The sequence below is a fragment of the Tachysurus vachellii genome, chromosome 11 (genome assembly GCF_030014155.1).
Source record: "Tachysurus vachellii isolate PV-2020 chromosome 11, HZAU_Pvac_v1, whole genome shotgun sequence".
Classification (NCBI taxonomy): Eukaryota; Metazoa; Chordata; class Actinopteri; order Siluriformes; family Bagridae; genus Tachysurus; species Tachysurus vachellii.
Window position 1 is genome coordinate 21,623,937 of NC_083470.1, and position 15,733 is coordinate 21,639,669.

Below are 15,733 nucleotides of genomic sequence, written 5' to 3' on the forward strand. Positions count from 1 at the left end.
AAAGCCATGCTGTAACAAAGAAAGAGAAAGTACTTCTGATTATTTCATTGGGCCTTATTTACGTAGACAGTTTGCTTTAATTTTGCAGGATTTTAATCTGGATGTATCCTATAGGGTCTACATTTAATTATATAGCTGATGTCCAAACCTAATTACAGGTCAAACAAAACCCAGTCCAACTTTACTGCTAAGCAGGAAGACAGCTTCTTTGACAGTCTTGGTGTTTGGACCATTTTGTCAGAACAATGATACAGTATGTGAGAATTAATCAGCTCTGTGGTTTAAAAGCAGTATCTGTCAATGTGATATAGTATTGTGTGTTGTAGTATGGTATGGTGTAGTATGATGATGTAGTGTGGTAATGTACAGGGTGTGTTATGGTATAGTGTGCTATTGTGGTAAGGTATAATATTGTGTGGTATCAAAGAGTGTTGTGTGTTATGGTTTATTATGGTAAGGAGTGATAGGGTGTGATATCATAAGGTGTGGTATGCTATGATATGGTCAAGTGTGGTATAGAGTAATTTGGTAAGCTGTGGTATAGCATGGTGTGGTAGGGTGTTGTATGGTGTAATCTGGTAAGCTGTGGTAGGATGTGATATGGTATGGTGAGCTATGGTGTGGTAGAGTGTAGAATGGTGTGGTAGGGTGTGATATGGTATGGTGCAGTATGGTGTGATATGGTATTGCATCGTATGGTGTGGTAGGGTGTGGTGGAGTGTAGAATAGTGTGGTAGGGTGTGATATAGTATGGTGTGATATGGTGTGATATGGTATGGTTTGGTATGATATACTTTAATAATTTCTGGAATGTCCTGGAGAGAGTCACAAAGCTTGAGCAAATCCAATGCGGTTGTTTGCTCGGTCAAACATTGTGTAATATCGGGCAATGAATTTTGTCCCCAGTATCCAGACAGGACCAGCAGGAGGCGGAAGGTCCAGCTCTCTGAATGTCACAGTGCAAATGTTCACCCCAAACTGTGACTGCTGTAGACAGGAAAGGAAAAGGAAAGGATTTAATGAAGGAAGGAGAGATGCCATTCCACTGAAGCCAAGAATCTAGTGAGTACATTGATGCTGGGGTTCCTTTACAAAAAAAGTACAACTTCAGGTAAACATGTATTTTTCAATACAATGCCCTAATAATATTTTGCACCACATTAGTATCGACCTCTGAATTCTGATTAGATAGAGGATGGTGATTAATCTTTTATGGCGATCTGATGGAGTTTTCTGTCAGTTTTTTATTCTGTTAAATAAAGTGTGTTTATTTGACATTTATGGATTAAGACTCCAGTTCCAGTGCTTTGTACTAGTCAGTCCATTTTTTACCACTAACCTGTTTTATGTATGGTATGGCAATGGCGTGGCACGGAATGGTAAGATACATTACAGCATCGAATTAAATGGAATATTACAGTATGGTGTATTTTTTAATAATAGTGCACCTTCTGATGTTTTATTACTTACATACATAAAAGTGATCAAATTGATCATAGCACTGTAAGCTAATAAATAATTACAATGATGTTTTATAAAAAGATATATGAAAATTAATGCTACATTGCTTATACTGTTGATTTATTGATGCAAAATTATTAAATTCAGAATCCAAAAACATGTCATTTGTGCTTGCATCTAAAATATTAACATTGAGGCCATCTTACCCAGAGAATATAGTCTTCTTGTGTCAGAGGATACTCCTGATCACCAAGGTGAAAGGTCACACTGGGTAAGGACATCACCAGGTCACAGTTCACGGTATACTAAACAGAACAAACAGAATTGAGAATCTTTCTGTGTAGGAAAATATTTTTATCCATCATTTTAACATTAAAGCTAATTGCTAATATACACTAATACTAATGCTAATGCTAATACACTCATGACACTGGGGGAAAACAACACTGTTTGTCAGATAACATCAACTTGCAAAAAAAAAACTTTTCATTAAAATATATGAAGGTGAATTACTTTCTTATAACTTTTTTTGAAGTGATCTCCGTAAAGCTATTTTAACTCTTTACCAGAGTCTAAAAAATGAAATTTGCACCATGTTTCACATTGAATGTCTTTGTCATGTCACACTCCACATTGGTGGTTAATGACTCATATGAAATTTGGGGCAATATATTTATAGAGAAAAGTGTAAATATATTCAAAGAAAATGGTGATATTAAACCCATTTCTGCTCTCTGAGATGACCCAAGCATGTAAAATCTGAAGCACGTTATCTTCAACCACTATAATTCAGTGTAAGGTTATTCCAACAGAGGTAACAATATCTTGCACTAAGGCCAACAGTTTCCTGACTTATTTAATATCATAATTTTTTGAATCAATAAGACAATCTGTTTGTTTCTACAGATTGGATATGTCCAATAGGTCAAAAACCCTTTCCAGAAACACCTGATGATTTAAAAAACATTTAAATATCCCACAACCTCTTTCAACCACCAAAAAATGGTCTATATTTTTTTTTCCTTTTTTTTCTTATGGAATAGTCAACAGTCTGTGCAATGTAATGACTTATGAACACATAAGTGAAGTGAGAGTTCTCAGACATGTTCATATATTCAGAAACAATTTCTTAGGAAAGCTGGGATATTCTTCCCGGAGAATACAACCACACGGCCGGGAGAAGACAATGCTCCATAGAGATGTGTGGTTTTTGACGTTGATTTTGATTACAAGTTGTTTCCAGATGGCATCCATGCTGTAAATATCAATTTTCGAATAAACGATGCATTCACAAACCTTGTAAGCCGCTCGGTCTTTGCTAGGATCAACTGTGTTTACAGTATGTATACAGTATATCAGTGTACTTCAGCTAACTGTTTACATTTTATATTTCTCTCCAACTTTTGAACTCTTTTCATTGCTTTTGTGATAATCATGAACAGCATCATCTTTTAATAAAATATATTAAGTGTTTACTTCATGTTGCTTTTATTATTACTTATATTGATATACATTTCTTTCCTTTAAAGGAATCCCTAATGCCTCTTAATCACTGTTCCTTTGTGAAATGAGCCCTTTGAGGCCTCAGGGATCAAAACAATATACTGTAACTGTAGTCTTCAGGAGAACAACGTACTCAGAGGGAATTCTCTTTCCAAAACAACACATGGTCCTCAAATTAATGAGCCATGTTGTGAACACGCTAGCAAATTATTTAACAGGGATGAATGTAGATCGTTCAAAGAAGCAGACCGCACAAATTACTACAAACTACAATATTCTTGCTGCAGAGTTTGATAGTCTTCTGCTCTTGTGGTGCAAGTGACCAACTGTATATCATATATATTTGTAGCATTACATCAACAAGGAAATGTAAGTAACAGACTTGAACAGTTTCATGAAGTGAACAGAACTTACTCCTCCCTCTGCAAGCTCAACAGCACCGATCGTCTTCATGAGAAGGGAGACAGAAGAGGCGGGACCAGTGATGTAGGAGGAGCCTGTGTCAATCATAGTATTACAGCCTTCTGTACAGAACAATGTCTCTTCACCCACAGATACACTGTAAAAAAGACAGTCACTTTTTGCATTAAAACGAATATGTTTCGTTTTTGTTTTATTTTATAATATGATATTATTTATTGATATTTAATATTTGATATTTGATATATTTATATGCAAGATAGAGTAGAAGTCAATTCTAAACCCTATTTTTTTTAAAAACAATATTACACAGTACAATATTAATTTCAAATAATTAATGCGTTTAACTTGTCAAGTACATTTTGTATGATGTTAAAAAAATAAAAACGAACAATTTGGCTATTTCACTGCTGAGCTGTTTAATTGCAGTTGGATAAAAATGTCTCAAAATCCCACAATGATCAGACATATTTAATTATTTATTTATGTTTTTGTTTTTAGTTTTCATTTTTGTATTTATTGTTTTTATTTATATATATATATATATATATATATATATATATATATATATATATATATATATATATATATATATTTTTATATATTCAACTAAATTCAACTAAATAAGTAATTTTTTACTCTTTAGTAGTAAATAATGCTTGGTATGAACAGATTATAAAACATCTACAATAGTATTTACTTTAACTTTTATAGTATTTAATAAACTTTCAACGTATTTACCCTTTCATAATGACCTCCCACTTGCCCTTGCCTTTAGTGTTAACATAGTGGAAGGATCCTGTGTAGTAATTCGGATCTGTGCCGCCCAACAACAGTTCTCCTCCGGGAATGTGTCCTGGATCTCTGAGGTAAAAATATAGTTAAAACTGGTAAATATAATAATGTTAATAATCTACGCTTACATAATGAGAAGATTCAACTTCTTAAAACTTAAAACAAGACATTTTAAGAGTAATAAATGTAAATATAGCACAATAATACAATGTACAGGATCTAAGAAGCTTGTACCTTGGCTTTAGAGCAATAACAACCAGATCTATTTCCTGAACTTACCAAGACAAATAATACTTCAGATACTTTGTAGTATTATACCCCAAGCCTGAAAGCTTCACTTGGGACAACACCCTGCACTTTACTGCTCACCTGCTGTAATAAACAGAGAAAATGTCTTCTTTCAGCACTCCCTGAGACATAATACGATCAAACACTGGTGTGATGCCATCAATAGCTGCCTCTGGATAACCCATTCCCAGCACACCATCAAACTTTGCGAAGATGAATGGGATTGCAGGGAGAGCTGTGGCCTCTGCAAACACTTGCACCACCGGGATACCGCTCACCTGTGGATGACAACATCACTGGTCAAATCATAGCAGACTATAAGTGTTGGCTTGGACAAGGTAACAATGGTGTTCCAGCAGGGTTTGTTAATATTCTGTGCAACGTGTCTTTGTCCATGTTCTGTGCTATCACGTGTTTTCCCTGTCCGATCCATAGTCCTTTCCCGCCTCTGCATACCTGTTCCAAATTACGTCCCCTATTTATACCTGTTGTGTTGCTTGTGTTTTTCAATGAGTCCTGGACATAGTTGGGAATCTCTTGTTACTGTGTTTCTGGTTTCTGTATAGTGTTTTGTAATTTGTTTTGTAATTAGTTTTTCCTCAGTGTTTCCTCCGTATGTTGATCTTGTTATTTTTAATGAAACCCCTGTCCATGCATTTGGTCTGGATTTTGTTCTTACTGAGGGACACGTTTCTGTCAATATGTATGAAATATAAAGAAAAATAATCAAGATTAGGATCGTGTGGTGTGGTCTAATTTACAGCTTATTTCTTTTTACCACACTGAAGTTTATTATTATCATATAGCAGGTTCCGAAGTATTTCACATATTTTATTTTATCCATTTAGAGCTACATTTAACGTTAATGCCTCTGAAACAAATTAGCTCCTGTTATCAATTCTGTAATAGCAGCTTTATACACCCTTTGTTATTAAGATGCATCCATCCTGAACACTCCTACATAGTGATATATATAACATCTGACTGTTAGAAACCACCAACACTGTAAACTCCGGTAGATCTCCTTAAAGAAAGTGTCTTAATACCAACACTAGGTGTTGGTATTAAGGTGTTTTTCATAAAACAACATACTTTTAATTAGGTTGTGTGATTTTCTGTCCCAAAAATTTACAGAAAATAAATCTGACCAATCAGATTTGAGAATTCAAATGTGCCATGATACAAAGTCTACTTATGATCATGTATAATATTAATGTTCATAATGTTATCATTTTATACTTACCACAACTACATCCTCACTCAGAAATCCCCTGACGTTTCCAGAAGCATACTGGATGAAGAATCCTGTTCCGTTTTGAATATGTGTGTGAGATTTAGAGGAATCGTATCTGTTATGAGTAACTGTTAAAAATTAAAAAAGAAAGCGTGAAAAGGAAAGTTGAAGACAGACAAATTTAAATGAAGCATATATGTGTCAGAGTGTGTGTGATAAGAGAGTCACTTACAGCATGCAGTGTATAGTGGAGAACAGCTCTGTGAAGGAACCCAAAGGTTGGCAGAACCAGTATCAAACACAACGTTGAACAGCTGTGCTGGTGTTCCTATACTAATCTCCCCAAAGTATTGAGACTTCCAGAAAGAGAGAGAGACAGAGAGAGAGAATATTACAGGTGATCTGTAAGTTTTTCAAGTATCCAAATCACAGAATGTGATGTATTAATATTTAGATGTTATTTTACAACTCATATGAAAACCTTTTCTATTTAAAAGATTCAAACTGATACATTTTTACTATGGACAATTTCTTAGTCCCCTACAACATGATGCTAACACCACCATGCTTCACTTTGGGGATGGTTTCCTGAGATTCATGAGTACTATTGGGATTCTGTCAAAAACAGAACTTTTGTAGCAATGCTAAAATATTCAGGATTGTTCTTATCACACTAGTGGAACATTTCTGTCTATGAGTCTGTGTTTTTTCCAGAGTCTGACATTCTTTTCAATACTTTTCCACATACTCCAGCTTTGTTAAATGTTTGTGTGGGCTAATGTGTACACCATCTCCCATCTTCTCTGTGGTTACTCAATCTCTTTCAGAGTGACCCACAGCCTGTTGATTCTTTCTATAACTGATAACTGACTTTTGGTGTACAGCCTGCTAAAAAAAATAGAATGAACACAATATGTAACATATCAAAACTCTAAGCACAGAGAGAAGAACTGAATAATGTAAATTTCGATGACATAACTTGCACTCACCTTCAAAAGTATTTGCATCCTGTCTGTACACATACCTCAACTAGTATTAGCATCCTATCTATCCACTTGCATCTAAATATTTTAGCTCCCTTTCTGATTACTCAGCTCCAAAAGTATTGACACTCTGTCTGTCCACTCAGGGACGAGTTTTGCCATGGCAAGCACCACTCACATTTTCTTCAGAAAACGTGCATGTCTAGTTTTATTTTATTACAAAAACCTGATTTATACTGTTCCAAAACTATTCATGATGCCTTTCAAGAACAGGTCTATGTATATTGTGTTCATGTGAAACTAATTGCACACAAGTTGAGTCGATTCAACAAATGATATGGTGTCTCATGGCAAATCTATATACATATACATATACGTATATAGATTTTCCACTCATATTGTTTCAGATTCTGTGTAGTTTCATGGAAAAGTACAGGGAATTGTTATCAAACCAAGGCTGTTTTTATTCAGTTCTCACTTTAAAATGGATACAAATAACAGATTTAGCACTCACATCTAGATAGTTGGTTAGAGGCGTTGGGAATTGTGCCTTGCCATTGTGAAGTGAAGGACTGGCATCCATCTTTGGTGCAAGTACAGTGAAAACTTCTGCCGGCGTGACCCCTGTGTCCTTAAGAGCTTCTCTGATGGAAGGCATTTTCTTCAGAGTGATCCTAATTAAGAGAAATAAGTAATTCAGAAAAAAACAGAACATTACAGATTTATATTTATAGCGTTATCTGTGGCTTGAAATGATGCAGTTTTCAGTTTCCAAGATGTTGATGGAGTCTCCAGCATCAGTGATTTATAGCAATCAGAGATAAAGCTAGGACCCTGAGTGTCTCACTAATACTAATAATTCACGAGCTGTAATCACATGGCAGTTCTGCTCCACCCTGTACACTCTGTTACATCAATTATAAATAGTAATTATATAACTATAAATTCATTGCTTATGTCTATATGTGTATATTATCTGTACATACACTTCTTGTTTCTTGTACAAACAATGAACATAATGCAACATTTGCAGAACATATAACGATATTTCTTATTGACATATTGGACAACTTGCACATATTCCTATTTTGCACATTTTAATTTTGATTCTTTTGCCATATTATATTGTTATATTTGCTGTATTTGTTCTATTGATTTTTCTGTAATCAAATTGTTAATGTCTGTAAAATGCTAGTGTATTACACGAACAGGATGTACTTTTATTTGAAAGTAACAAATTTTGTTTGTTCAGCACTTCCCCTTTATCTCATGGTCATAACAGATAAAAAGTTAGGAAAATTCACTACACTTAATTTTTTTTACCGTCTGCACATAAAATATTTGACAAGCACTAGATTATGTCCAGAATTCCGGGCTTTTGCCAGACGATTTCCAGACTATATATTTTTTTTTATATTTATTTCATCATGTCATTAATTCATGTCATGAAAACATGAAATGAAAAAGATTTTAGAAATGCAAGTTTAGTGCAGAAAATAAGGAGATTTCTAAAGGAGATCTACTGTATAAAGACGGCAGGGTTTTGAGTTTTACTTTAAAAACAGAATATTCTTAAGTTTTAATAAAAATTTTAATATATTTCAAGATCTGGAAATGACTGACTTTTAAATTTCAGGGTTCTTTATTTTTTTATTTTCTACTTTTTTATTCTAAATACCTTTCAGCATTATAACAATGCTATTTATAGTGTTTTGGCATCATACCTATGATATCTATGGATACCTTTGATCACACAATATACAGTCACACTTCAAATCCTTCAAACAGACAACAGGCACCTACTTTTATATTTAAAAAAAAATCAAACGTAACTTGTATGGACATACCTCCGTAAGGCTTGCACGGTCATGCACAATGACAGGAGAATGGCCCACGCTTTCATCGCTCCAGATGCAGTGAAAAACCGAGCAGATGGCTATGAGAACCTCTTAACGCTGCACTTCTAATACGGCTCCTGTAGTTCACAGCCTTTAACCGAGAAACTTGTCTTTCCTTGTCGGGTTTAACAGTAATACTAGCTTCCTCTTGCTATCCCCTCTCTATTTATCTCTCTATCTCTGTCTCTCACTCTCTCTACCATCTAGTTTTTTCATGATTAAGTGCTCCCTTGTTGAGTGACCTTTTGCCCTTGAGGAGGTCGTGTAGACCAGATATTCCTCTATTGCACAATATTCAAATGGGTGGTAGAAAACTTCTGTGGAAATATTAGGCATAATGAAGATTGTGACTAAACAACATCTGATTTTAAGGGGATTAAAACTGGTTATCAAAAGTTCTCTCTGTGGCTCTAATATAGCTTGTTTTTAGTTAGTTGTTGAAAACTTAATCTTGTGGCTTCTTTTAAAGAAGTGCTTCTCAATGTGAGGTGGATGTGTTCAGGAATAGAACGCTCTATGGCTGTGTTACATTTTTTTTATAAAATATAAAAAGGAATAAGTTCAAGTTTCATAGCTATACCCTGAAAGGCAAATATGAAAGATGAATAAGTGATCCTTCACCAATCTCTATTATCAGCTACTATGCATGGGTCGGATTTTCCTCTTTTGTTGTATCAGCTTGTATCTGCTTACACACACTGCTTTGATATAAATTTGTTGACTTCATGGAGTGCCTGTGTTGGTCTCTAACATCCCTGATTCAAATTCCTTGTTGGAGTGCATGGCTTTGATAGAACACACAATTATAAACTGTTAAATGCGTAATTTCATATGTATTACATAAACGCATGCAACACAGCCCTGAAATTCCTTTATTGCTCTGCTGAGAGAAACAGGAGATTTTGCAGGAGATTTCAGGTGGACAAAACAGGAAAGAAGAGAAGTTAGTTTGAACAACTGCACTACACCCAAATCTACTGTATGTGCTGAGCTGAGCTGAGATCTACTGCATCTACTGCATGGAGTCATTCAGATTCCTGGGAACCACAATCTCCCAGGACCTGAAGTGGGACATTCACATAGACTCCTTTGTGAAAAAGGCCCAGCAGAGGTTGTACTTCCTTCGTCAGCTGAAGAAGTTCAACCTGCCACAGGATCTGCTGAAACAGTTCTACACTGCAATCATTGAATCCATCCTCTGCACTTCAGTGTCTGTTTGGTTCAGCTCAGCCACCAAATTCGACCTCAGAAGACTACAGAGGGTAGTCCGGACTGCTGAGCGAACCACTGGCACAACTCTCCCCACTCTTCAAGACCTGTACTTCTCCAGAGTGAGCAAAAGGGCAAAGAGCATCACTCTGGACCCCTCACACCCAGCACACTCCCTCTTGCCATCTGTTGCCATCTGGTCGACATTACAGAGCCATGAGCACCAGAATGACCAGACATAGGAACAGTTTCTTCCCTCAAGCAATCCATCTGATGAACAATTAACACCATGGAACACACAACACCTAATTGCACATTTCACACGTACATTTTTACTATGTATACCTCAATTTGCACATTTCATATGTACATACATACATACATAATTTGTCTATACTGTTTACTTCAATTGCACATTTCACAACTGCACATGTGTACATAGAAATGGTATATATTGTATACTTCAAGGGGGGCACGGTGGCTTAGTGGTTAGCACGTCTGCCTCACACCTCCAGGGTTGGGGGTTCGATTCCCGCCTCCGCCTTGTGTGTGTGGAGTTTGCATGTTCTCCTCGTGCCTCGGGGGTTTCCTCCGGGTACTCCGGTTTCCTCCCCCGGTCCAAAGACATGCATGGTAGGTTGATTGGCATCTCTGGAAAATTGTCCGAAGTGTGTGATTGCATGAGTGAATGAGAGCGTGTGTGTGCCCTGCGATGGGTTGGCACTCCGTCCAGGGTGTATCCTGCCTTGATGCCTGATGACACCTGAGATAGTTCGAGGTAGTTCGGATAAGCGGTAGAAAATGAATGAATGAATGAATGTATACTTCAATTGCACATTTCTCACACTTGCAAATTTGTACATACAGTTGCCTATATTTGTATATGTATATTCAACTGCACATTTCACACCTGTAAATGTGTACATACAATTTCGTCTAGAATATATATGTAATTTTGTTACACTGTGGAGCTTCTGTCACTAAAACAAATTCCTCGCATTTGAAAACATGCCTGGCAATAAAGCTGATTCTGATTCTGATGATTGAACAGATGTATTCCAGAGTTAAACTATATATATATATATATATATATATATATATATATATATATATATATATATATATATATCTTTTAAAGCTAGCTGACCAATAGCTGGGGTCTTTTTTTGTCAAAAGACATATATTATCTATATCTAGAGTCAGAATTCAGCCTGAGATTGCATCTTATTACACATCATTTAAAAATAAGCTTTTTTGAGCAAACAATGAGCACGCTACATTCTGAAAAAAAAAGACATTCTGTTAACTAAGCCAAGCAGGCACTTTCTTACACAAGCCTCCCTCTTTATTTTCCAATATGAATGGATGCTTGGATGAACACGTTCGTATGAATGAAGAATAGCCAGATACAGTGCAGGCTAAAAACACCAAACCAGCGACCTGCTACACTCTGTGTGTGTGTGTGTGTGTTTGTGTGTCTGTGTGTTTGTGTATGTGTTTGTGTGTGTGTGTTTGTGTGTGTGTTTTTGTGTGTGTGTGTGTGTGTGTATGTATGTGTGTGTGTGTGTGTGTGAGACCTGTGGATATGTGCATTCAAACCTAACACCTGCTACAAGAGTATCGAGACTAAAGTGTTAGATGGGGAAGTAATTGTTCCCACAGTGTCACAGCAGCCGCACTGTAGTGGAGTCAGATAGCACTTCTAAAGTCAGTCTCAGGTTAAAGGTTTCCATTTAATTCGTTCTCAGGCTTTGATAGTTGCCAGGCAACTACTTCAGAAGCATCAGCTCATTTCACTACTCAGTGACTTTATCAAGCATTTGTGTATGGCTATTTTTCCTCTCGCTTTGTTATTATGTAAATAAATATTCAATTCATGCTCACGATATTACGTAAATGTCAGACAGTGTGTCACCGACATCGTGATGCATCATAGCACCTCTCTGGCTTTGTGCTGACGCTCTTGGCCTCAATATGACTGCAGGCAGCTCCATGTGTCCTCTGACCTTTAATCTTGGGGGGTTGTGTGGATGCCTGGCACAGAGTTTCCCACACTAGAAGGAGGTCTTGATCGCTCTTCATCTTACTGCTTGCTGTTTTTCTGGCTTTAATGGGCATGGGAACCTCACATATTACTTTTGATGGCATAACATAATAATTTACATCCTACGCTTGGTTTCGGCAGCTTTGCTTCTTGTGGCCTTTGTGTTTTTCTACTGCAGCTCTGTGTGTAATGACGTCATTGGATGGGAAAGCTTGGGAAGATGGCGAGCAGGTTGAATGCACTTCCTTTTAATGACCACGTGGTGGTGAGATCCACATGAACCTGCTGTAGGATCTTGTGGAACAATGACTGAAGCATGTTCATCTGTCCATTTCTTTCTTTCTTTCTTTCTTTCTTTTTTCTATGGCCTGGTTGGATTTGAACCAATCAAAAATATTTGACTTTATTGAATAATAAAACAATAATTGTATTTATTTTTGTTAATTACTACTGTAATACTACATGCCTTTAAATGTTCATTTTTATCTTTAAATGGAATTATATTTCAGAGATTTCTATTTCAAAATGTTGACTATTTCGGTATTCCCCCGGAAGAGCTGGAGGAAGTGTCTGGGGAGAAGGAAGTCTGGGCGTCCCTGCTTAGACTGCTGCCCCCGCGACCCGGCCCCGGATAAGCGGTTGAAAATGGATGGATGGATGGATGGACTATTTCTCAAAATGTTTTAGAGCAGTTATTTTTTATATGTTATGGATTAATCCATAATAATATTACAATAAACTTTAACTTTAACTTTAACTTTAGCCTTTAAAGAGCATCTTCACATTGTAATATTAGAAAATATTAGAACATTGATTTGGGGTGTGTGTGTGTTTACATATGCAAATTTGTACACATTTAATTCATTTCGATCAACTTAAAATACAAAGAAAATTCTAAGAATATCAGAAAGCAAATGACAAAAATCTATTGTTTATATATATATATATATATATATATATATATATATATATATATATATATATATATATATAAATATAATGACCTATCTTTGATTTAATAAATAATTACCTGTATTAATCAGTAGCATCTTTCCTTTAAGATTGAAAAAGTTTTAAGATATATTTTTGTTTATTTTTATATCTTGAATAAATAGAAAGTCATCATTCATGTTAAAAGACTACGTTTTCTTCTGATAGAAAAGGGACGCTCTGGTTTAGTCTCGTATCACTCCTTGCATTCTAAATAGGTGCACTATATAGGGAGAAATATAATAGCTCCTCTATACTGCCTAGTGCACTGCCTGTCCAATAGGATTGCATTACGGCGCTGACGTTGTCAAGGAAGCTCTGAGGGAAGAAAGAGCCGGTCATTCACTATTGAACGCGCGCGAGCGAAGGCACAGGAAAGCCGTGACAGTGAAATTTACAGGAATATTTATAATCTTTCGGGGTTTTTTTTATTTTATTTTAAAGTCCGTCTCTTATTGTAGATATCTTTGGAAATATCTGCAGTGTGTCATTTGAGAAACTCTTAAACGCTGAGGACGAATTTCCAGAAGGTAAGAACCCGGGTAACTAGGTCACTATTAAATTATATATCGTTGCTAACTAGCTGGTTAAGATTAGCATCCACTAGTTTTGCTGTTAGAGATGTAGCTGGATAGCTAGGTAAGTCTTTTACGTTAAAAAAAAAAAGGCTAATGTCTGCTGTATAGCAACGCGTTTAGGTTTATTTTGTAATTAGCTTCAGCTTGTTTAAAATGGCTAACTAAGATGGTTAAGCTCGACTAATTACCCATTTCACTCTCAGACTCCTTTCATCTTGCCGACAACAATTCATTACAAAGCTAGCGTGCTAACTGCAACCACCAGCCTGTATCCTGATTAGCTTCCTTGCTAAGAGGGAGTATGACAAGATCAGCTAACACCCAAATGATACCAGGGTTTGTCCAAGTACAATCACGGTCAGATGTAACATATAGCATAACAGTTTATATGTTATGTTTTATATCGAGATCGTTCTAATGTCGTTTATTATCGTCGTTTTTATGTTAGAATAGCGTGTCGATTATTTTAGCTAATTTTCTGATACTCGACTGAAGCTGTAAATGATACTGATTAACTTGTTTAATTAATAAAATGTTGCTTTGTTTACTTAAGGTCTTATTTATATTGAAAGGAGGAGAAGGAAATGTATTAATATGTAGTAATAATAATAATATAAATAATGGGTTATTAATATGAATATTGCTTATTATCTACACATGTAGCATTGTGTTTCATGTGAAGCTGATTTGTAATAAATATCTTGTTGGTTGCATCATTTTTTTGGCATTGTGGCACAAACTTATGCACCTAATGTCCTTTTGGTTGCCCAATGACATCCCAGTGAAAGTGACTGAATATCTCTTAAGCTGCTAAACGAAATCCTATTCTGCACAGCCCTGAAGAGGTCTGATGGATAGGCGGTGTGATACACTGCTCTTGATTATACAAGCCTCGTGCTGCAGAGTTTTACAGTAAACCCTCTGTCGCATGGCAGGGCCATGAGGGCACAAGCGTGACCGTCGTGTCCCAGAGTGACGTGTAAAGGAGGGGGATGCTGGAGGAGGAGGACATGGAGGCAACAGGAGAAGTAAGCCTGATGGCTGAGGTGGACCGCCTCTCTGCCGAGCTCCAAGAGGCCAACGAGGAGAAGCTGCAGGCGGCGCGCTATGGCCTTGCTGTGTTGGAGGAGAGCGCCATTCTCAAGACCAAACATGTCCAGCTGGAGGAGGAGCACGAGGCCCTCAAGCTGGAGGTGCAGCAGCTTCGTGAGGTCAGTGAACACCCCTAAAAGGGCATGGGAGATGGGGAATAAAGTGATCTGAGAAACTGGGAAAGAGCCAGACAGATGGTGTTTGTGCCTTGAGGGAGAGGTTTTGCAGAGAGGGTGTGGGAGCAAGTGGAGACCTTCAGTGGCCAAGATGGCAGAATTTATACAGCTTGCCCAGATTATTTACAGTAGCTTTAACATATGAGAATGGCAGGTGGTGTGGAACTCTGTTGTAAATGACTACTCATTTTTTATATATTAATGTATGTACTTAATTATTAGTGCAATATATAGGCTGCATGAAGCGTAATGAAACAAGCTGTATACTACAGCGCTGGTGAATAGATTCATTATTCCAAATGGTCACATATACTGTATTTTTTTTTATATATATATATATATATATATATTAACCCACGCATTTTATTGTAGCTGTTTACACAGGAACTTGTATGGCAGATACCTCACATAAAGGAGTTTAAAAAATGTAAATCTTAATAGGGTGAAGTTTTCTGTAAGGAGATGTTAAGGAGTCTCCAGGGTCTGTGCTTTGTAACATTCAGAGATAAAGCTGAGTTTTTCTTCAGAAGAAAGGACAAGCTGCATTAATGTTAAATGAGAGAAATAAGGTATAAGCATATGATATTTTGTTCATATTGTGCCCTGTCAGTTTAAATAATATTGTACATGTAATTACATTTATCATAATTGTACTTCGGAGATCCATGTATTGTTTCCATCTATATTGTTCTATATTTATGATTCCCTCCAACACAAGTCTCTGACAGTGCAGATTTTATTTAGCTTGGTTTTATAGAGCTCAGATTAAAATTTTTGTTCAATTCATGCTGTCAGAATGTCGTCAATCCTCATATCAAAACGTGACAGTTTATTTAACCAGCTCGTCTTACACAAATCAAAAGTTATTTGCTGTCTCAGTGTCTCAGGGTGGAATTGGGTGTTTGTTAAAATAATGAAGTGTCCTAGACAGCCGTTCCTGTAATTTATGATCTTGCAGAAGGACACAGATTATGATGCATGTCTTATTTGGGCCATTGTGTTCTTCGTCAAACTACATTACAGGACTGTAGCAAACTAGCTTGCTCATCTTGTTCACAGTTT

The 15,733-nt window shown here is 36.4% G+C and overlaps 2 protein-coding genes across 2 annotated transcripts in view; one reads left to right on the top strand and one right to left on the bottom strand.

Moving 5' to 3' along the window:
• Window positions 1-569: 569 nt before the first annotated feature.
• ren (renin) lies at window positions 570-8,643 on the bottom strand. Its single transcript, XM_060881436.1, has 9 exons — window positions 8,532-8,643; window positions 7,199-7,358; window positions 5,934-6,057; window positions 5,711-5,829; window positions 4,549-4,745; window positions 4,126-4,248; window positions 3,379-3,523; window positions 1,668-1,766; window positions 570-987 (listed from the first exon to the last, which is right to left on the bottom strand). Exons 1-9 carry the CDS (start codon window positions 8,585-8,587, stop codon window positions 826-828), a joined length of 1,185 nt encoding a protein of 394 aa, XP_060737419.1. The 5' UTR covers window positions 8,588-8,643; the 3' UTR covers window positions 570-825.
• A 4,518-nt stretch (window positions 8,644-13,161) lies between these two features.
• Window positions 13,162-15,733, top strand: part of zgc:162200 (uncharacterized protein LOC558638 homolog) — an 18,158-nt gene continuing 15,586 nt past the window's right edge. Inside the window, exons 1-2 of the mRNA XM_060881311.1 lie at window positions 13,162-13,355; window positions 14,339-14,614. Coding sequence (XP_060737294.1) covers window positions 14,396-14,614 — 219 coding nt within the window. The 5' untranslated portion in view covers window positions 13,162-13,355; window positions 14,339-14,395. The remainder of the gene's footprint in view (window positions 13,356-14,338; window positions 14,615-15,733) is intronic.

What these genes read in the sequence shown, in the direction of transcription:
- ren (XM_060881436.1), bottom strand. Translation starts at nt 8,587, where the DNA reads ATGAAAGCGTGGGCCATTCTCCTGTCATTGTGCATGACCGTGCAAGCC. An exon ending in CTCTAACCAACTATCTAGAT is followed by an intron (nt 6,058 to 7,198) that starts GTGAGTGCTAAA and finishes TCTTTCTGGAAG; the next exon opens with TCTCAATACTTTGGGGAGAT. An exon ending in TGAGTGAGGATGTAGTTGTG is followed by an intron (nt 4,746 to 5,710) that starts GTAAGTATAAAA and finishes TGTCATCCACAG; the next exon opens with GTGAGCGGTATCCCGGTGGT.